The following is a 23312-nucleotide window of genomic DNA, read 5'->3' as shown; positions in this document are numbered from 1 at the left end:
ACGCTCAGAGCCTGAAATCCAGCCAAAACTGCAGGCAGGCAGGCACATCCAAGGTGTCTCTGGACAATTTTCAATCTATCTGTGTTCCCTCCACTCCTCCTCATTTTGTTGCTTTCCCAATTACCAGCCAGTCTATCTGTCTTTATGTCCCTCTGTCTGAGCATTTTCCCCTGTTCTTTAACCTTCCACAGCACACTTTGCCAAGTTTCACCGGAGTCTGAGTTTCTGGTTTACGTGGGTCAAATGTGCCTATTCTGTCTGAATATGTGTAATAAATCTGCCTTTTTTCTGTTTTTGACAATCACCTCTCTCTTTTTCTGTTCAGGACATGACCCATATGTGCTCCTCAAGTCTGTGAGCGAGTCAGGCTACCACAGCTACAACAAGGCCCTGTTGGGAGCTCCTTCGCACACACACACACACACACAAACACACACACACACATCTCTGAGGTGATGCCAAACACCTCTCCCATGTGTCCTATATTCCTCTCTGTCCTCTGTGTCTGCTTGTCTCTCCCCGCACCCAAACCAGTCCCCTGCGTCCTCTAAAACTGGATAATGCCAATAGCATTATCGCGCGCACACACATATACGCACTTGCACTTCCATCTCTAAATATGTACAGGTCCAAGCACACAAACACCTCCCTTGTTACCTCTGCAACTTTCTCTCAATCTCTCTCACCCCATATCCCCTCTCTCTCACTCTCTCAAACGCTCATACAGAAATACACACACTGCTCCACCTCCATCTCCCCCGTCCCTCCCGAGAGGTAGTATATTTTGGGCCCTCGGCAGTTTACACCGACTTGTTTGCAGGCGTCAGATAGATTGATTTGAGGGGGGGGGGGCTGTGGCGTGGAGTTGTGAGGTGGGATGTTGGTGGGGGTGTGGTGGGGGGGCTGGTCGTTTGGTGGAGGAAAATTAGAATATGATTAATACCGCAACATTACCCCCAGCCGCAACAGGTAATAACGTTCCCATCCGCTCCCCTTCTCCAGCACCGCGTGCACACACACACATAATTGACTCATTTATCATTGCCAGCCAGTTGAGGAGAAGAGGGACGAGGAGGAGAGGGAGAGAGAAGCAGGACGAGGAGTGGGAGAGGAAGGTGGTGGTAGTGGTGGTGGTGGTGGAGGGAAGAAATGAGGATTAAACCACTCCAGCCCAGCCCCCACCCTATAGATTTTATTACAGTGGAATTGCCTCTCGGCAGAAGTCACTCACAGCTGGGCTGAGAACTAATGCGACTGTGTGCACGGCTGCCAGTGTGTTCATCACAACATAAACTTGGGATGAGCTTGGAGAAGCACAGCAACGACTAGAGACACACACACACACACACACACACAAAACAGAAACCGTTATTGATCAGCGCAGAGATAATTATAGTGACTGCTGTGGAATTCCTGTTAAAAATACGTTGCTGTGATTATAGCGGAAGCTTATTTTCATCAGGAGTTAATCAGTTGATTGCTTTTGATTTATTAATTAATCCTTTTGTCTATGAAATATATAAAAAATCTGACCAACAGCCCAAAAACCCCAAGTTTATCTAGAGCAGAGAAAATTAGCAACAAGAACAAGAGAGTGTTTGGTTTTGTAGGAAAGATTACTCCTTCGTCAGTTGGAGTCCAGCTGGGGACCTTTGCTGCATGTCATTCTTTGTCTCTCTCTCTTTATATCTTTCTCTCCTCTCTCACCTATCTAGTCAAGGCATAAAATGGCCAAAAGTTCACAAAATACTGTGTATTACCAATGTACTAGTGTTGTTGATCATTTTTTTGTAACAATCAATTTGCTGACCAATGATTCCAGCTCTAAATAAGATGTGTGGTGACAGTGCATCGAATCATTGTTCATGAATGTGTGCCTTTTACACTGGTTATATGAGGTATGGTTTAAGGAGCTTGAAAATGACCATTCAGGGCAGAAATGAGCAGCAGTCAGAGCCATGCTATTAAACACCACTAAAAGAGAGCGAGGAAAGAAAACAAATGTCTCTATACCTGAAAATCGCTCCTGTTTTTGGAAGGGTGCTCCAGAAATTGCACAATGGCATTACAAGGTTGCATAGCAAATGTACACACATATACACACAGAAATGTGCAGATGGGCACTTCTTGTGCTTACCGGAAAGACCCCAAGGTCACACTTAGAAAGCAATAACCATTCCCCACAAAATGGACTTTCCTCAAGGAATGAAATTATTAGAGTGTGAGTGTGTGTGTGTGTGTGTGTGTGTGTGTGTGCGCGCGCAAGTCTTTTTGTGTCTTTCTATGGTTGTGTAGCCACATTTTTGTTCAAAACCATCACTGTGGGGACATTTTGGCAGATCAAAACTTCAAAGGGCTGTTTGAGGGTTAAGACTTAGATTTAGGTTATGGTTAGTATAAGGGTTAGGCATTTAGTTGTGATGGTTTACGTTTGGGTAAGGGGCTAGGGAACTCAAGAGTGTCCTTATAAGTATAGAAAGACCAACGTGTGTGTGTCTGTGTGTGTGTGTGTATGTGTTGCCATTATGTGACTGTAGGAGCATAAAAGAAGTGGAGGGGGGAAGAAAATGAGGGAGAGAGGGGAGGAGAGCGGTGAGCAGGAAGTGGGTATTTCATGTCGAAATGATTGCCTGTAATAATTAGTCTTTGGCTCAGCACCATTTACTGAGAGAGAGGGAGGGAGAGTAGGTTTGGAGGATGGGGAGAGAGACACAGCAACACAGGGAGAAAACAAGACTGAGTGAGCGAGCCAGAGAGAAAGAAAAAGAAAAAAAAGGAAAAAGGAGATAGAACTCAGTGTGTGTGTGTGTGTGTTTGTGCGCGTGTGTGTGTGAGTGTGTGTCGGTGGGCTCGGTTCCTCCAATCTTTCACTGGCGGTGACAGGAGATAAGATGATCAGCCGAATGCGCTACAAATCTGCAGCCTGCCAGCCTTCAGACAGCTCTGTCAGTGCTGCACTGGTACTGAACACACACACACACACACACACACACACACACACACACACACAAAATGTCTTCACACACATACACAGAAACATAAACATGCCACATGAAGCATGGATGCATTTGTGTGTTTGTGTGTGTGTGTGCACTAATCTAACATATGCTTACAGCCTATATGTCATATATGTTGACATACAAAAAGAAAACACACAGTATTCATACAGTATGAAGAATGCACACCGACACATACACATACACATAAACGTGCTATATAAACACAGGCACACTCTCTAACAAGAGCCTACAGACAGTGAAGCGTCTAATTAAGATCCTGCACTTTGCAGAAATGTGCCGACTGCCTTTTTAGTCTCCATGTTTGAAACAGGCTACTGGGTATTGTAAAAATGTCAACTCTTTCTCCTCCACTGTTTGTTTTTCTTAACAATACTTTCACTTCCACTATTCCCCCATTGATTATTTTGCAAAAGGAACAAAGACATTTTTATATTTTTCTTTTCTATAAAACACTTGTCCATTGCTTTTGGTGGTTTGAGAATATTTTCTAACTGTGTTCACAGAGATACAATTTAAGACAACATTGATTTTCTTTCCACAAAAAGGCATCAGTGCGAGCAGTGGGACAGCAAAAACAGAATCTAAAAAGGTCTATGCCAACTGATAAAACGGTAATAATTGTGGGGTTTTTTTCCTTGAAGATTAAACACAGTATAATCAGCTGCACAATTGCTCTGCAGAGTATACGGCAGGATGACTGTGCTTTTTGTAAAATTGTTGGGCAAATGATAACCCAAAAAGCCAATCAAGTTAAAGAAAAAAGTTCTCCTCCTTCCACCAGCCAATCGTGTGTCTGGTCTTAACAATTACACACTACAGAGCAGAGGAGGTAAAGGTGCGAGAGGAGGGCAGACTGGTATGTTTTTATATAAGAAAAGTAAGAACTGAACAGAAATAGCATGATTATCAAAATAGTTGCTGGTTAGCTCAGTCCTCTGTGATAGTATCTGAATATCTTTTTGGACTGATGGTTGAAGTGCAAGTTTAAGATTAAGACAACTTTTTCTGACATTTTATAGACAAATTAATTGAGAAAACAATCAGCAAATTAATAAGTAACAAAAATGAACACTGGTTGCAGCCATGAATCTCAATGCTCTTTGTGTACAGTGTGTGCGCAGCACTGAGTATCATGGACAATAAAGTACCGAAAGCTGGTGTCAAACCCTTGTTTACTTTTTCCTTTCTAAAGTAATAATCTTAAATCATTTTAGGGCAATGTTTTTGTAAAGGCAAAACTGAACACTTATGAGGATAGAAGGGCTTTGTATCCTTTGGTATTTGTGCTGAATATCAGGTATCCTATCAACCTGGGTTTTGGAAAATTTGAAATGATACCCAGGGTTGCAACTACCTGTTATTCTTGATTGATCAGGTTTGCCGTTTTTTATTTTTTATTTTTCAGGTCCATGAAATGTCATTTGGTCTATGAAAATACATGTCCATCACAATTTCCTGAAGGCCAAGAACGTGACTTCAGGTTGCTCATTTTGTTCAATCAAAACTTCAAAACCCAAATATACTGAGAAAAGCAACAAATCCTCACACTGAGCTGGAATATTTGAGTTAAAAAAAGACTAATTATTTCATTTCTACATGTTAAAAAATGAGTACATCCTGATAAATGATTAAAATGATCAGAGATGTGGATATTTTTTATCATGAAAACATTTGCAGCAACATCACAGCACATAAAACGTCTTGATCCTTATTGATTTGCAAATGGTGCAATCTATGAGAGGATTGGAAGCCGTCGTTGTCCTGGCAAACAGACATCACCGCTGACACCAAGTCCCACACAAATACAGACCTACCAGTTAGTAAAGAACACACACACACACACACACACACACACACACACACACATATATATAGACACGCTGATAGGAGCTGTGTAGTGACTCCACCAGTATCGTGCCTTTACAGTGTCAGGACCATTTAGCCTCCCAGCCTCCAGGTATGTGACTGTTCACTTTACATCTCATTAACTATTGATCAACCTTTCCTCTCTGCTCCACTGGAAGAACCTTCAGCTTCTCTCCCAGTCTCTCTTTCTTCAAACACACACGCTCTCACACACACTCTCACACACACCGGGGACCCACCCAACTCGCCTGTGTACTCTTTCATCATCTCTCAAGGGTGTGTACAAGAGCAAACACACACACACACACACACCTACACACATGTGCGGAAAACAAAGCTGGGATCTTGTCACACAATAGCCGGCCAACCGTACCCCTCTCTGCTGCCAAACCCACTGTAAGGGCAGCTCTTTCAGAAATGTTTGACACACACACGCACGCACAATTATAAGAGGGAGAGGTTATATCACACAAACCAACCCACAAATAAAATGCACACGTAACTATAAACAAACCACAAAAGCCTCAGTCCTCCTTAAAGCAAATATAATTTAATCATCATGAGTGACAGACAGGCTGTTAAATGCAGAGGATGCTGACTATTATTCTATCCAATTGTATCTGTATACACGCAGCCTATCTGGGTACATGTGCTGTAAAGATAACCTCAATTCAGACCAACACAGGAGGTGGTCAAAAATTAACATGCTTGTGCAAGTTCAACATGCGTTCTGTACAAAATAGGTACATCTAGTCAGTATTGCTAGGCTCTCTCTTTCTCGTTTCTAATTGTAGCAAAATTTAGCATTTGATCCAGTGACAGCCAAATGTTTGAAGGACGACACACTCTGAATGAGTGTGTATGTATCAGTCGTTAATACTGCTGAGTAGTATTTGGGCAGAGACGAGTGGAGGGACTCTTGAGTGGTGAGTGACAGCATGTAAGTGGAGTGGTGCCTATCTTCCTCTACAGACCACACACACACACACACACACACACACACACACACACACACACACACACACATATATATATATATATATATATATCAGTCATAATACAATCATGCCTGCATTTTCCAGGAACCTGTGTGTGTGTGTGTGTGTATAGAAAGAGAATTAGAGTAATGAGAGCTCTGTGTCAGCAGCTCCTCCCGTCTCTCCTCAGTCTGCTGATTACAGCCTGTTTAGATAGTTAACACACACACACACACACACACACACAGCAAAAATCAGGGCCATTGACCCACCAATGACCCTTTAATTAATTAACCCTTCCCTTTCTTTAGCTTCCATAGTAATCTTTTTCATCCCTTCATACCAACCACACACGCACCAAACCCAACAAGCAACACACAAATTTAGAAACACACCCTGCCACCCACCCATCCATCCTCCCGCCCACACACACACACAGTTGCAGCTCATCAGCGCTAATCCCCTTCCCTCCGTCTCTTTCCTGCCGTCTAATCCAGCATCTATCAGAATCCAGCCACCTTCTCTGCAGCCAAAATACACAACTAAGCCCTGCTATTTCTAGACAACATCTATTTGTGTGCGAAGGTAATTGGGGAGGCCCATACATGTGTGCAAGTGTGTGTTAAGGACATGCATCAGACTCGGAGTCTGTCTGAATAGGTCAGTGTGTTTGTGTCCGTCTCCACAGGAGTTCAGGTCATGTTTTCCCTGCAGGGTGAATACTGTAACAAGTGAGCCTGATTACATGAAGGTGTAGCCTGCAATCAGATGAGGATCTGTGGTGAGACCTGTCTGCTCTTGGACTAAACAAGGACACTGCTAATCTTTCTGACCACTATTTGTCTGGTCCTCTCCAAAACTGCTATGCTGCCAAACTGACTTTTTTTTTTTTAGGGTTTCATTTTGGTAAGCAAACTGGCATCTAACAGCCTGTCAGATTTAGACTATTATGGAGAGTCAAGTGCTTTTATTGTGCTGCCCTCAATGGTAAAGGATAACTCCGGTTTTTACTGCATAATGGTTGTTTTATGAGCTGAAAGTAACATATGTCTCAACACAAGATGACATGCATGACTAGGCTCCATGGTGACCGCCACACACACACACACACACGCACACACACACACAAACACAAGAAACCTTCAGTTAATACTAGTGAAGTAATAAAAACAATTTTCATTGCCATTTCAGTCGCATGTTGTAATTAAACATCATGGAGAACAATTGAAATACATTTAAAATGATGATTAGTATAAGACTGAGAGATGTATTGATATAATCAGACACTGTATTGTATTGGCATATACACTTGGTTGGCACTTAGGCTAGTATTTGGTGCACCCTCCTGCACCACCACAAAATATTTGAATCACCTATCAGTGAAAATGCAATAGTAGTACCACAAACTGCAGCCTCCAAACGTACTCAACATCTCTTTAATTGTTTCATTTATAACCTTCACTGAACCTTCAAAGTCGCATAGTAAAAGTAAGTTGTACATGAGCGTCTACAGTTTTGCTTTACATAGGTAACTCTTCACAAGTATAAAACAAAACCTTAAATGACAAATTTATTCACTTTTTGTCTTTTTAATTTCATTAAGATTTTTGAGGCAAATATGTGATTCAGGGTTTTATAAATATGATTCACTTGACTGTAAAAAAAAAAATGAAACCATATAATCAAATCATCACAACAGCCACTCACTAAAAGTCTCTTATAATATTGGATTACCTACATCAGGACACATTTTCAATGGCAGACCCTAAAAATTAGTTTGTTCAAAATTAAAAAGGCAGCAGTATTGTTGTTGCTGTGTCTCTAAAACACAGCGCAAGCAGCAGCTCAAGTTTACTGTCATTTGTATGCCAATTATCAGTGAGCCAAACCAGTCATTCCAATTAACAGGCACTCACCTGCCAGATTAAACACACATCCGACAGATTTGCGGAAAGATATCTGATAACACAATCTGTTCCAATAACATTTGCTATTGTTATGGTTACAGTGTTAGTTTTCAGTTGTAGTCACATGCAGCGTTTTAATCTGTCGGGGTTTTTTGTGCTCATGGCAGCCTGTGGGCTGGCAGAGGAGCCTGTAGGAAGGTTAAACAATCCTTCCTGGAAACCTGAACCGGGCCTGCTAAAACAGTGTAATGTGGTATCGAAACTGGAAGATGCAGATGGAATCACAAGCTCGCTCTTGCTCCCCAATCGTGTTCTTAATCTCATCATTCATTTATTGTTTATCCTGCTCCCTAGTTCTCAGTACCAGCACTTGGCAAGAGCGTGATGCTCCAGGTGTTTTGTAACACGAGGTGTAACGTTGAACTGCTGCCAGAGGAGCTGATCACACCGTCTCAACCAAAAGATCCAGGAGTGACTCATGTTCACTGAATGGCTTGATTTGTCTGGGTCAGTGCTGCTCAGAAGTTCAGTTCTCAGGGACACTGAATTTTTTTTTCAGCTCTTAGGGAAAAAAAAACTCTTACAGGGTGATAACCTTGAGTTGCCCTCTGATTCACTGAATACACATGCTTTTTTAAGACCATGCCCCACACTGAGGCAAAACAGAAGATTCTAGTGCAACTAAATGTTTTTTCTGGGTTAAAAAAAATATCTGCACATAAAGATGAACAAAAGACCCACATAATGCTATCTCTCTCCTAATTCATCGTATATTCTAAGAAGATGATAACATTTTGACCACAAATGGTCTTCCTCAGAGTGTTTTGGTCAAAATGTTTCAATAATTTGTGGTTGAAACATCATATCCATGTAACCACATTATTATCAAATTACAAACCACTCACTGAAAGCACTCATATTGGAATTTTAAATAAACGTCTCTGTAGTGAAAATAGCTACAACAACCATAGGTTAGACCAACTTCTCAGCCAACAGCCCAGTATCTTTAGCTGGTGAGACTGAAATCATACAGGATTATTGTTACTATCTTTTTCACTATCGAGGTATGTCCAATAAAATATCTTCTTACAAATTTTAGGTCCTATTTCTCAGTCCTATTCAGTGGTAGACACAAAAGTACCTGTATATGTGGATGTAACCATCATAGTCTTTTTAGAATATGTGTTTTGAGTTTGTGGCAAGCTGAACACACAGAAAGATAAGGACACACACACACACACATACACAGAGGCATTTGTGTGTACAGTGAAGCAGTAGCCACAGGGGTTAGAGGGGCTATGGACAGGAGGGGTAGGGGCATACAAAAGAAGCCTGAAGTGGGACAGAAAGGGAGGGAGGGGAGATTCTGGCCAGCTGAATCAAAGCAGGATGAGAGAGGAGTGAGGGGGTGGGGACCCTGTGAAGGTGTGCCAAGAGAGCGGAGAGGGGAAGAGACAGAAAGAGCTGGGACTGCACAGCCAACCCAAATCCCACATTCAAAGACATTCTGGGCACATTCCTGGAGATCAAGCACACCGTACAATCATGCGAAAAAGGTAGCCTGCATACTGATTATATACATGAGCTAATGTATGCAAACTTATTTCCTGAAATAAAAGAAACAGTATACACTATATATATATGTGTGTGTGTGTGTGTGTGTGTGTATATATATAGAGAGAGAGGGGGGGGGATATAGATAAATCGATATAGATATATATACACATATACACACACACACACATACCCATAGCAGTCCGGGAAAACTGTGCCAAGAAGGTTAGTCAAAACATTGAATAGCTTTGCCATATCTCAGTCGGACATCAAGTGTGTATCTGTGTGCACGAACACGTGTAAAACAGGAGCAAGACATGGAAAAACAATGTGTTGTATGTCAAAAAAAAGTTGAACCTCACTCAACTTTTGCCCCAACTCCTTGCAAAGTCATCTGGCAACACAGTGCAGCGGTAGGTAACTATATAACATGAATGGGGTAATCCTCTCAGTCGTCTAGACAGAGCATAAAATAATTGGCACTGTGACTTTCCAGAGTTGTAATTCCTGTCTTAGAGTATTATAAATACCTGTGCAGTGTTATGCCATCTGATAAACCTCCAAACTCATGGATCTATTATCCAAAAATGGCTTTCCTGGATCTTATTCATCATCTCCCCTGTGCCTGAAACAGCATGCCCATGGCAACACAGCTGTCTGATCTGAATGCTCAGTAACACAGAGGTACACTGGAAGGGGGAACTCCAGGACATACACTACTTAAAATAACGTAAAAACCACAATACACCTACCTGTGGTACTGGGTCTGGAGGAACTGAAACTCCTCCTTAATGCGGTCCAAAGTTTCTGGGTAGGTAAGTTTCAGCGACTGGGGAGTCCCTGATGCCGCCGCGGCTGCTGCTGCCGCGGCTGCCACCACTGAGGCCGATGACCCAGGGGGTGGCTGCAGAGGTGCCTGAGAAGAGAAGAGATGGCCAGCTTAGGGATTGGACTGAGAATAGACTCAAAATATCTACAAGTGCAGGACAGTTGCCAAAAACAATAATTTCTGACATCTGGTTTCAAAATTGTGGTAATAACCTAAGGCTAATGGCTGAGTAATTTTCTGTGTAAAATGACTAATTTCATATGGTGAGAGAAAAGCTTCACTCAAGCAACAAGCTGCATCTACATTACAAAACAACCACAGGAAGCAAAGATCTACATAACCACCGTATCTGTAGATCCATGCCAGCATGCCTGTGTGTAACTATTGTGAAGGGCTGTCTATTTCAGGGACACTGTCATCACCAGCAGAGCCAGATGTGAATGGGTCACCAACTTGGAGGGGGAGGGGGGGCTACAAGAGCTTCTTAGCCAAATGAGCACACTTTGTTTAATTGCAAGTCTGAGCAGAAGCAAGAAATAAAGAAAGAAATAGAGCAGTAGGAGGGAGAGAAGCAGAGAAAAAGGACCCCATCATGGCTGAAGACCCCTGCCAACCCCCGTGCTTAGTCTCCCCTCTCTGCAGGGTCCAGAGCAATTAGGAGACTACAACCACAGGGGTAATGCTGCAGGACAGGCAGACAAAGGGGGCTGAGAGCTGGACTAGAAGGGCGGTGGGGGCTGTCCGTCTGTCTGTCTGTTTGGCTCTCTGTCAAAATAACAGAGAGCAGAAGCTGACAGGGCCTTGGACAGCCGGTTCACAAGCTTCTCGACGGTCAAATATGACAGTGAGGCTAAGTGATAGTAATATGCCATTATTTTCGTGTGTTAAAGAACTGACTAGTTTTAATATGGTTTTGTTAGTTTAGTAGAGGCCAGGTTTGCCACTGATTCAAAACACTTATGGCTCTTTTTTCAGCCTGTGATAGAAGATAAAAAAAGAGGGGGAATTTATTTCTTGGGGACGTAGTTAGATGTGATGCTAAACAGGGTTGCTTGACATCAGAATTTAACAAGGTACGGTAACTTCATAAAAACTGCATTTGGCTAAAAGAAGTTAAGCTACATCTGATAAAACGCTCAGTTAAGTGAGAGTATTTCGTAATATTTCATAATTAAGAGCTCTAAAAATAAGTGTGATGAATTTCTGATGGATTTTTATAGACCACATTAAATGTTTAGAGATTTGTAACATTTGCTGATTCACTTCACTAAAAATGTGTGTAAGCTGGAGCAGACACTGTTAGAATCCGGCTGCTCTTTTCTTAAATCCCAACAGATAGCACGTGCAACTTGCCAACCACTGTTGAAAACTTTCTGAGTTCGACCTACAGCAATATTTTTCCCTTGGAGGCAACTCATTTTTCTTTTTTGTGCATCCTCAACTGGTCGCCATTTGGTTTTGCTGGCTTTTGTCTCCAGACATTCATCTTTGCAGGTGTGTTCATTGGAGCATTTGCCAAACAGAGCCTGTTTGTGTGTAATGAAAAACCAAAGCTAACCAGACTGGAAGGTGAAACAGAAGCAAAGGTTTTTTGCCATTTTTGTCAGTCCCTATTTGAAGTATTGCTTCCATGTTCCACCTAGTCCTGGGGCTTCTACCTTTGTTTATGCTGTCTCTTCAGTCACATGCATCTTGTAATAATTTCCTACATCAGCTTCTACAGAGCTTCCATCCAAAGATTCTGGGTAGCTCTAAATACAATAGACAACATATTTAAATGAGATAATGTCAAGTCAGCAGAGTCAGCTTTCAGGAAAATCCTGCGTATACAATGATTTTATGTCAACCAAAAAATGATACATAAGGAAATCATGCTAAAAGGGATGCAGAGAATAAAATGGCTACACAGCAATTAAATTTGCCCTGACTCACTTCCACTTATGAGGTTTGGTATAGTCACGCCATGTTGGTCGGGAGTGAGAAACACCAGGAAATGTCCCTAAACTGCCCACCCTTACAGCTAAACACAACAGTCTACAAGCTGAGTTCAGTGACAATAGGTATGACTATGTGGGCAGAACCGAGCGAATCAATTTAGCTCAAAAGAAAAACAACACGCATCTCTCATCTTGATGTCCCACACATCAGCGATGTTTGTCACACATTAATGATGTTTAATTAACAACTTAATCACAACATCACTCAACTCCATTGCCAAAAACAATGCCAGAGGGAGTCTATGAAAGATGCAGATGACAAGATCAGAGTGAGCCAGTATCTATAGTCCATGTATGTACAGTATGTATAAGGGAAAATATATAGGCAGATTAGTAATGAAGATATAGCAAGGGGAAGAACGAAACAGAGAGAAAGCAGGGAAGTTATTGCAGCAGGTGAAACATTATTAGAAAAGAAGAAAGCAAATACTGAGGAAAGAGCTGGAAAAGAGAGCGTGAAGAGAGACAGAAGAGTTTAACAGCGAGGAGAGGTGGAAGGAAAAAACGACAAGATGGATGGAAAGTAAAAATGGACATATAAGATGGGTGAGACTAGCAAGTGAGAAAGGTGGAAATATACAGAAAACAGAAGGAGACTGGGAATCTGTTTTGAAAGGAGATGGAAATAAAAGAAGAAAGAAAAAGGAGAGAGAGAGAGGGAACATGGGAAAGGAAAGGAGAATACAGAAAGGACAGGAAAGAAAAAAAAGAAGATAGGAGAGGGGCTGTGGCCTCATTGTTCCTCTTTCTAACAAGCTGCTCTCAATCTGTCGGCCAGATCCCCCTCCTAGAGCACACACAGCCACATACACACACGTGCGAACACACACATACACACTCCCCTTTTCCTTTGCACGCACAAACCCACCATTACACACACTCACCCTCACAAAAATACACATTTTGTCAGTCTTGCTCACACATACACACTCCCCTTTACTCACACAAAAACCCATGATTAAAACACACACACACACAGAGAGAGAGAGAGAGAGAGAGAGAGAGAGAGAGAGAGAGAGAGAGAGAGAGAGAGAGAGAGAGAGAGAGTCTCTCCCCTCCTTATTCACACAATACACACACACACAGAGCAATTACTCTTCACAGGGGGGAAAAAAGAGCACCAAGGCCATTTTATAGGAGGATGGAAGGAGAGGAGTATCCTTCTTTTCTCTCATTTTTAATCACTCCTTTCTCTCCCATTTCTTTTTAACATTTTTCAGGGATTTCTTTTTTCTACATGGCACCGTCTCCAGAGGACAGGTGAGAGAGTGAGGTGAGTGAGTGTTCAACAGAAATGGACGATGCCAAAGCGAGCTGGTCTATCTTCTGTTGTTGAGTAGAAGAAGAGAATTTTTTTAGGTGGAAGAAAGCACTGTCTCTCTGCTGTCTCAGCCACTCAGGACCTTGTGCACAACTCCAGTCTGCGGGTTAGGATGGTTGTTATGATGATTCACACCAGACTAGACTGGACGCACGTGACAGATGCTGCCTTGAAACACAGAGGCAAAGCATAGATCCTACCCTGGCACACATAACCTCTTTTTAAATTCCTTACATCTCCAATAAAACACTGATATTTGCCTGTTCCAACTCCTGATCTGGCAAATCACTGAGCAGGCTTTAAAGAGGTCAGGCCATTGAGTTGACCTGGTGACCTCTTGGAACAAGTCTAAGCTGGGAGCCTCACCTGATAATCCCACGGTCAGTTATTCCCTCCCTCTCTGCCGTGTCCTGGCTCGAAGGCAAACAAGAGACATGCCGTCTGCCCTTGAACAGAGCTTACATAGACTGAAAATCACTGTTACACAATTACAGGGTAGATCTTTCTTTGCCTCTTACAATCGTAAAGACAGGTTCTGTAATACTGAGAAAGGATTGCACAAGGTAGAGAAGCTTTTCTCCGATATGATTAGAGATCATCTGATTACTCAACTGTTTAGATAAATCACTGGGGAGGTGTTTACAGGCCCCGAGCAGCGCTGTGTTGTTACTAGTGCTGCTGTGATCTGTTCCATTCCAGAGAGCCAGCTGAGAAAGCTATAGGCTAACCTTAGTGGTTTAAGGCCACCTAGTGCACAAGCTTCATACAAGAAACTCCAGAAATGATCCGGTCACATCAGATGTATAGGCACGCACACACGTTCACAATAATCCCTCTCTCAGCACGGGAAGGCCTAAGTCAATTGCAATGATTAAATGAGGACCTGATGATGAGGGGATGAGGGAGAGAGAGCGTGAATGAGTCATCTATGGGGATAGAAATAATTTAAATCAAACCCCACATCCCTCCAGTGGGATAGGATCGTGGAAACAATCCAGTAAGGCTGTTAAACATGCTAACTGCTGAGAAACAGCTGAACACTGACCACAGTGCTGCAACATAACAGATCAGGTTTTATGCTCTGCACACACATTATATCCAAGGTCACATGCAACACAACCCATGAATGCAAAGACATATACAAATGCACAAACAAATGCATGCACATGACAAAAAAAACGAAAACACACAGGATCTACAGAAAACAGAGTCTGTGCACAAATTAAATTCTGACGTGAAGGGGGCCATTAACATTGTGGCATTCCCTGAATGAAATCATTCCTGTTTTCATTTGAGTTACCTCTAATTACACCGCAAGCAACAAACCACTATGACCTCACATCCTTGCTCTAACCCCCCACCCTAAAAAAAAAAAAAACATGTGCACACACACACACACACACACGACTACACTACAAATACCCACTACAAGTGGATGTGTGCACAACGCAGTTTTCCACAAGTATTTACAAGCACACATGCACTTTATTGTATTCACACATGACATAGCCCTTACGTCAATAATGATGAGAATCCGCAGGATGTGTCTCAATAGTCGCTACCCACACTGACCCACAGTGATACATCGTTTGCTAATGGAACTGAAATGGGGCCATCACTGTTATGATGTGGTTGTGTGACCATGGGAATATTAGGTTCACTTAAAAGAACGCTCCTCTGTGTCTTCTTCCTGGGGCTGCAGGGGTTGACAGGAGGAACAGATTTCTCCTGGATGACCTCTCACATTTTCCCTCCTTTCTCTTGCAATCTTTCACCACTGAAAACCCCACCGCTACGCTGCATGTGGCATCAAAGAAAAGAGACAAGATTCCTCCAAGTTCTTTTATACACAAGCTCCTGCTACTTTGTAATGAGTGGCTGCCACGTTTTGTTTCTTCCCTGCCATTCTGCATTCCCCATGACAAATCCTGAACACCGATTGTGCCCAGCTTTGGCCAGAGAACCTAGCCACTGCCCACTGGCAGCAAACTACATTAAAATTCAACATAGAAGTTTGCCCGTTGACACAAAAACAAGAAGAAGAGGCTACAGCCACGCAAGCGGCTCTGAGAGCCTGACACCACAATGCTAACATCCTGGTGTTTAGCAGACAGTATTTTTAGACTACAAAGCAAGGGAGTCCTAAAAATGAATTCAATTAATCCTGATGGGAACATGAATGTCTGTAACAGATTTTATGGCTATCCATCCAATAGTTGTCAAGACATTTCACTCCAAGCCACAAATGCAAACCTCATGGTGGTGTAACAGGAAATGTCAGAGGATCACCAAAGTTATTAGCATTCATCTTCTCCACACTGAGAACGTCTGTACAAATTTCATCTCAATCCACCCCGTAGCTGTTGAGATATTTCAGCCTGGACCAAAGTGGTAGATCAGCAGACCGTCACTGCCATCCCTACAGACATACCACTACCAGTGTGGCTAAAAAAATTCCTGTCCTGTTTAAATTAGTATTTTATTTGTTTAATGGGAGCTAGATCTCTCGGTCTGTCTCCTTCAGCTGGGAAGATGCTGTGCCACTGCCTCCTTCATATGGCTCGGCCCATTAGTCAGGCCACTAATTACACTGCTTACCCACAGAGTCGATCATCAGAGTAAACACCCACCAAGCTCTCTCTCTCTCTCCCTCTATCTGACTACCACCAAGGACGCTGTGACAGTAGGTCTAACCCAGAGTAAGGTTTCTTAGTGTGTGTATGTGTATGTGTGTGTATCTCTGCGTATCCACCCACACACGCCTTAAACACACCTCCCCATCTCTGAGGGCCATGAAACATGTCAATACACTGTCCTTTCTCAAAAGCGTTTGAAGTTAAAGCCTCTTATATCAAATTAATTCAAACACAACTGTCAACAGTCAGTAGAGATTTGCATTGTTAAAGCGGCATGCAGTGGGGAAGAAAAGACACAAGTCCACTGCCACCCCCACCCCTTCCCATCGTACATCAAGCAGCTATTTGCTCAGCTCTGCACCGCGCTGGAGAAACACGCACGTAATCTCTCAATGATTCCTGCACTTAGAGGGGAGGGGCTGCCAGGCACCTGTTTCATTAGCACCACGCATCTTTCTTTCTCAGTTCCCCCTCCTCCACCGCCTCGTTCCTCTCTCCTTCCTCCCGCAAGCCCCGTTATTCAAATTTCCCTGCTGTCAGCCCACATTAGCGAAGCGCCTCAGTTTGCCTGTCAGCTGGCTTAATTGCTGGAGGTGCCTTCTTTTATTAGGTAACCCCCTCAGCTCGTTTGTTCCTTCCACCGAGACGCACCTCCACAACAGCTTGTGTAAACCTGAGATCCCTTCAGCCTCTTTTCCTTCTACTTTTTTTTTTCTCTCTCTCTCTCTCTCTCACTCTCTCCCATCTAATCGCTGGCTGAGTGTAGCAGGCGAGCTCCTGATCGATAGCCACACTCTCACCACTGGACAACAGTGGTGATAAAGAGCTAAAAGCATGCTAGGTCTCTGGGAATGGGGGTTTGCTTTATGCTAGCTCTGAGGTTAAAGAGAAGAGGGCCCCATCTCAGCCATTCATTCAAAATACTGTCCCCACACAACAGTCTGTGTCTCCTACGTGCCCTTATTTATATTTAACTAGATGTTCATTTAGAAAGACCACCTCCTTGATGAAGATTTAGAGCATGGCCACACTTGGAAGTATGAAGTTGAAAACACATTTTTGACCTCTCTCATATGATAACTTGCACTTCTTGATTTTTCCAAAATGACTCTGAGAGGCCCTACCTGCTCATTGTTGATGTTTGGGATTAATAAGTCTATCTTTACATTAAGATTTCTGCTCCTCTAACCTTCCATGGTATAATAACGACAGAGGAAAACTGGCTCTTAAAAAATACTTCGTATGATTCTCAAGTTATCTGAGCCATCTGAAGATGATGTGATCCAGGCTTTGTTTTGTGGTACCCTCTGTTTCATGCAAGCTTTCATGCAAACAAACATCTCACAATTCCACTTGGGAGAAGTGGCGTAAATTGCGGGGTCAAGAGGCCTGTATATGCTCAGTGTTTAGTGTTGGTTAACAACTATTGTTGCAGCACTGCAATGATGAGGATAGTGACAGTGCAACAAGGTCTATTTGCAGTAATGGAAGGTCACCAAGTAGGGCTCGTACTTGAATATCTGTTAAAAGCACGCTGGATAACAAATATTCTTTTGGTTTTATGCCATTGATGCCAGGTTTGGCTTTGGATTTGACTAACCTAATTTGATAGACATTGACAATAATTTAACTTTGGAATTGCTTCAGTTTGTGCAGTTTTTCTATGTCCATGGGGACTGTGCCAGACAAAATGAGCTTTTCAAGATAGTCCATTGGGACCAGTAACAACAACACTCAAACACACACAAAAATCTCAACACTGTTATCAAACCCAAATTATTTGAGTGGGAAAATGAAGGTGAACACCCCCAAACAGTGTTATAAATAGTCTACAGCCAGTGTATGCACACAGTAAAAACAATAGCTTAAATCAAGTTGAAGTAGGATGTAGCTCTGAAAAATCATTTACAATGAACTGTCTGGTTAACAACCAAATCAGTGTTTAATCAGATAATATGACACACACCAGCCCTAATAGATTATGAAACATTATCATAACAGATGGGCAATACCACATAAATTAACCATGGTTAGCAATTCTTATTCTCAAATATGGTATTTTTAAAATATTTTAAAAATTCAATCCACTGATGGCCTGAAGAGGATAGGAATGGAGAACGTTGAACTGGAGAACTGCGTGAAAATAAAAAAACTATGTGTGTTGACGTGGTGGGGTCATCTAAAATGATGTTGTCTCCGGCGGCAAACAAGTTGAATTTGATTCAACTTTTGTTGCAATGAGACAGCCATGTTCTTCCAACTGGTCCTCACGGGTCATTTTTCAATGTCAGCAGTATATGAAACAACGGGCCCACACAAATGCGCCCCCTGCACTGTTTAAAGCAGGCTTTCCTTCAGAGTGAACGGAGCCTAAGGTTATATTCACACACACGCATTTGCTCTGCATTAGAACAACGCAAGGGGCTGTGTTGGTGGGGGTGTGTTGCTTCATTTACCAGTGACTCTGTTATAGAAAAAGTTGAACCAGATTTGATTTTTCTTCTGCACAATGCTGCATAATTTTGGACGAATTCTCGTTGATGCAATTCCCCCCATTCAAATGAATGAAAAGGACAGCATTTTTTTCCCCACACAGGGTAAGTGTCTGTCTGAACACAGCCTAACTGATCACATCCAATAGTAGCCTCTTAACAGACCCTCCCCCAATCCATGGCTTTGTTGAGAAGAAAATGGTTGGTAGAGGGCTGTTGAAAATATTATCATCAATCTTATAATGACCTTTGTGAGGTTTCTATAATCAACTAATTATCTCCTCACGTTCTATTTATGTCATTTCAAGCAGGTCAAATGTATGTTAGCATAGTTAGTATCAAACTGTTGGTTTCTGATTTGAATTCAATTTTATTTTCAGCTTTAAAGTTTTGCTTACTTCTTCTTACCCTTGTCTGTCTGTGTCTTCAGTACAGCCTGGTATGTTCCTGTCGCTGTGGCAGATTTGAAAGAACACTAAGGATCTAAGAGCCAGCAGTGCCTGCCATGTCCTGAACACGTCTCAGCCAGTCTACTGTTTTTGGCATCAGGCAGAATCCCAAAATCATCTGGGCACATACAAGGACCTTAAGCATTTTCTGGAAACATTATGTCATGTTTATGCAGTTTGGACACCATTACATCTGAGTACATAAGTAGATTTATAGTCTCTGAGAAGAAATTCATCTTAGGTATGTAATGTATTCAGTCATAAATATATACAAACACATGACTACATGTATGCAGTTCATATATTTGATGTGCAAGATGTGTACTGATAGCAATTTCAACTTGTCTGTTGTACTTTGCACCATAGAAAGTACACCATATGAATCTGTGTGTACTCTCTAAAGGTCAACAGTCCAGCCCACAAAAATATTTGAAACAGGTGATTACCAAGTTCCTAGTTTACATGAGGAATCAAGAAAGAAGATCTGTTGCAAGAAGCTGTAAACATGCAGCTTGAATTACTTGCAGATACCAACAACAATGTCTCTTGTTCAAGACCTGAAAATACACCTGCTTGTGAAAGACATGTAGGACATATTGATATTCATCATTTGATAAAAGACAAGTATACATTTTATACGGTGTCGTATGTTTGTTATTTATGGGTCAAATCCTTCACAGCTGACCAGTCTCCAGTGATGACAGGTCACTGCCAGCCCTAGCATTTCAGAGATTAAACAGTTTGCCAGGTTGAGTGGCCCTTCACTCCGAGGTGCAAACAACAGCTACTGATGGCCGGAGACTTTCGGAGGACGGGTGCCTCACATTGTGCTGTTGAGATCTGCGGAGGGCTGAAATAAAACAGGGCCGCTGGCCTAAACATTCCACCCAGACCCGCCACAGTCTGCTCCTCTCACCCTGGGACGCCTGCCCATACATTAAGATGTGGTTTGGAGCTCTCACAGGAACACAGCGAGGAGAGGCTGGATGAGAGGGATTGGGTTTACAGTGCAAACCACAGACCCACAGTCTGCCTCCTGCCCTGCCTTCCTGCAGTCAGCTATACTACATACACAGCTGCTGGTGTGTGTGTGATGTTTGTGTATGTGCTGTATATTTGGGTAGCAGGGACTCACAAGATCCCTTTACCACTCAAAGGAAGTACAGGCTGAAATAGAAGTTACAATGCATGATGGCATTGAAAGTGAAGCATTATGCAAGCACACAAATGCTTTGAAAATAAAAACAATGTGTTGTGTGTGTTCTTTTGGAGGGGGGGGGGGTCTGAGTGGATTTGTAAGAAGAATTAATTAAACTGACGCACACACACATTCACATGAAGTTATACTTCACAGTGTGCTTAATCTGGTTTCAATGCATGGGACATGAATGTCAAAACACTGTCTGGGGTGGGGTGCAGGGTGGCATGGCTGAGGGATGTAGATGAGGGTTAAGCAAATGAGCAGGTCTTAATTGATACTTCACACAGCTGGAGGACCAGTGTTTATGTATTTCAGTCGGCTCAAAAGCTCTCCACCTAACTCGACTAAAACAAATTAAAGCCATGCAGCATGAATTTCCCTCCTAACCTCTCAGAGATCTATCTCTAAACACAGACAGCATGCCAGTTTCTATATCATTTTTACAACCACATTAACTGGGCGTTACAGGGGACTTTTGGCAAATAGTGGTCAGCTTCTTGAGAAGGAACACCACCTACTTTTCAATCTGTCAAACCAGTATATTAGGAGCATGAATCACTCTTCGCATGATTAAAAAGAAACCAAAAAAAAGCAAAAGCAGATTTTTTTTAAACAATGAGTGGCACTTGAGAAGGGCAGACCATTGAGCAATGGTGTCAACAAGCCAAGCTGACTCACTCCCCACAACACCCCCCAACCCCCACAACCCGTGAGGAAGGGACAAATAAACACACACTTCATCATCTGGGTCAACTTCACAATAGTATGGAGATAGAAAGGAGGCTGCGTGATTCTAACCTGATGGTGGTGGCCACCAAGGACATGGGATTCACACACAAAGACACTCAGCAAAGTTGTTTGAGGGGAGCTCTGCTTCACTACAAACCCCTACACCCCAACAATCTGCCTGACCTTCACGAGACAAAGATTAAACCGGGCGTTAATATAAAGACAAATAAGATATGATGTTGCATGTATCAGCCTAGAGTATCATATACTCCCTTACAAAAGGAGTCCCCGGAAATACATTGTAAGAATGACAAAGACAAACAATTTCGGCTTGCACTTTCTTATTGAGGCTTAACAAGGTTAAAAAAGCAACCTGGCGTTTGTTACAGACACGCTGTATTTAACAGAGGCTCAAGCTAGAAGACAATAACCTGGTTAAACGCGTGTGGACTGTTACATAGTAGCGTAGCCTACTTACCGGTGGTCGGTTTTGAGGAAACATTGTAGCCGCCGACTTGTGCGTCTCCCGTGTGCGATTTTTGTCCTTCTTCTTTCTCCCTCTCGGGGCGGAAAGCTTCGTCAAGAAATACGAGCAGCCGATATACTATTGTCGGTCTCAGAGAGGCATTTGGCCCGGTTTCAAACGTAATGGCAAAGCTAGTCTCGGCTCGCTCATTCCTTGCTTCCAAGACTCCTTTGTTCTGGGTTATATCTCCAACCCCACACCGCACCGCACTCGACGTGTAGTAGCTAAGGACGGGGGAGAGGAGAGAGAAACACCCGGTCCAGGGGAGCTTTCTTCCAAGTCCTCAACTTCGCGCTTCCAGCAATTACGATATCGCAATTGGGTTTTCCCTCTCCGATATATTTTCTTCGCCGTCCTGTAGCGTATATGGGCCACAGGGAGAGCGAGAGAGAGAGAGAGCGGTGGAGGGGTGGTGGTGGCGGTGGTGGGGGGAGAGAAATGTGGTTTGCTTGTGGCTTCGGAGACGGACACACCACCAGCACATTCAATGCAGCCGCAGCCTCTTTTGTCTCGCTCGTTGGCCTGCACTCTTTTCACACAACACTCCCAGTCCCTCACCCCCCCCCCGATCCTCAATGGGATATAACATATGAGTAGCTTTCTTTTTTTGGGGGGGGGGGGGTTAAGACACGGCTTACTGCCCCCCCTCCCAACACACACACACACACACAAATTTTTTAATCAAAATTAATAACCTTCTGCTGGTATTGAATGGTTCTATTTACAGGAAAAAATAATTGTATCTAATCTAATTTAGGGAAATCACAACGTCGAGCTTTCACACAATGTTGTTCTCCAAATAGCTCGATGATATTTGCAAAGCAACCTTTGCTGGATTTCTTCTCTTGTTAGTGTTGCGTTGTAATTAGGTTCGTCCCCGTGTTGCCACGTATTTGAAAAACTATCCGCACAATTAGTAAATTTTTTATTCTATTTTTTTTAAGTGCAAAAAATGTTCTTCAGAAAGGAGAGGTTCAGAGGAATTGTTCAGTGATTGAATGAAATCTCCACGTGGGGCTCGGCCTCAGTACAGTAAACACTGGTAAAATGAGCCAATGAGTATCGAGAACACCCACGTGGGCTTGGCTGACCGGTTGCTGATTGGAGGGTATAGGTAGCACAATGCTCCGCACGTCAATCAAACGGGCTACAACCGCTCAGCGAGGTTAACCCTTTCCTGGGTACAGGGGTGGGTGGATGGGCGAGGAGGGGTGGTGGTGGTGGCTGTGATTGAGAATGCGAGGAGTTGTGTGGTGGCTGTATCAAGATTCAGTGGTTTTCCTTTTTCTCCCCACAAGCCGTCAGATGCATTCAAAAAATCTCACATTTCCCCCCATTTCGCCCTCGTCAGTGTGGAAATAAATATACTGTTTCTCGAACATCTGCATCACCCCTTTTTCCTTCCTAGATGTCAAAAATTAATCATGACCACAGAGAACTGGCCAAACATGAAAAGACCAACTAGATCTGAATCAGAGCCCAAGAAGGCATCAGAACCCCGCAGAAATACAACAGCAATGATGCTGCGACACTTGCACAGCTACTCATTGAATATGCGTATTGTTGTTACCTGGAAAAGGAGAATTATTGTGGAGAAGAAGGGAGAAATGGTGGAAAAATTGGTATTCTGGTGGCACGACCCCTTTAGCAGGGCTCATAATTAGAGAGAGAGATATTGAAAAAGCAATTTCTGACAGTGGAAATCACAACCTGCCAGAGGTGGAGTTGGAAAATATAGATGGGTGTGTGTTTGTGTGAGAGTATATATGTGTGTGTGTGTGTGTGTGAGAAAGAGACAGAAGAGAGAG

General features: G+C 42.8%; 1 protein-coding gene across 6 annotated transcripts in view; it reads right to left on the bottom strand.

Annotated features, from left to right (window-relative positions):
- Positions 1–22077, bottom strand: part of tle2a (TLE family member 2, transcriptional corepressor a) — a 39458-nt gene extending 17381 nt beyond the window's left edge. For all 6 annotated transcript variants that reach the window (XM_018673416.2, XM_018673417.2, XM_018673418.2 and 3 more), the window contains exons 1-2: positions 21457–22077; positions 10077–10240 (exon numbers count right to left, since the gene is read on the bottom strand). In XM_018673416.2, coding sequence (XP_018528932.1) covers positions 10077–10240; positions 21457–21480 — 188 coding nt within the window. In that variant the 5' untranslated portion in view covers positions 21481–22077. The remainder of the gene's footprint in view (positions 1–10076; positions 10241–21456) is intronic.
- Positions 22078–23312: the final 1235 nt, after the last annotated feature.

This window comes from Lates calcarifer, linkage group LG17 (genome assembly GCF_001640805.2).
Source record: "Lates calcarifer isolate ASB-BC8 linkage group LG17, TLL_Latcal_v3, whole genome shotgun sequence".
In the NCBI taxonomy this organism is placed as follows: domain Eukaryota; kingdom Metazoa; phylum Chordata; class Actinopteri; family Centropomidae; genus Lates; species Lates calcarifer.
The sequence above is the reverse complement of the archived record's forward strand: the minus strand, read 5'-3'. Positions and strand labels throughout refer to the sequence as shown.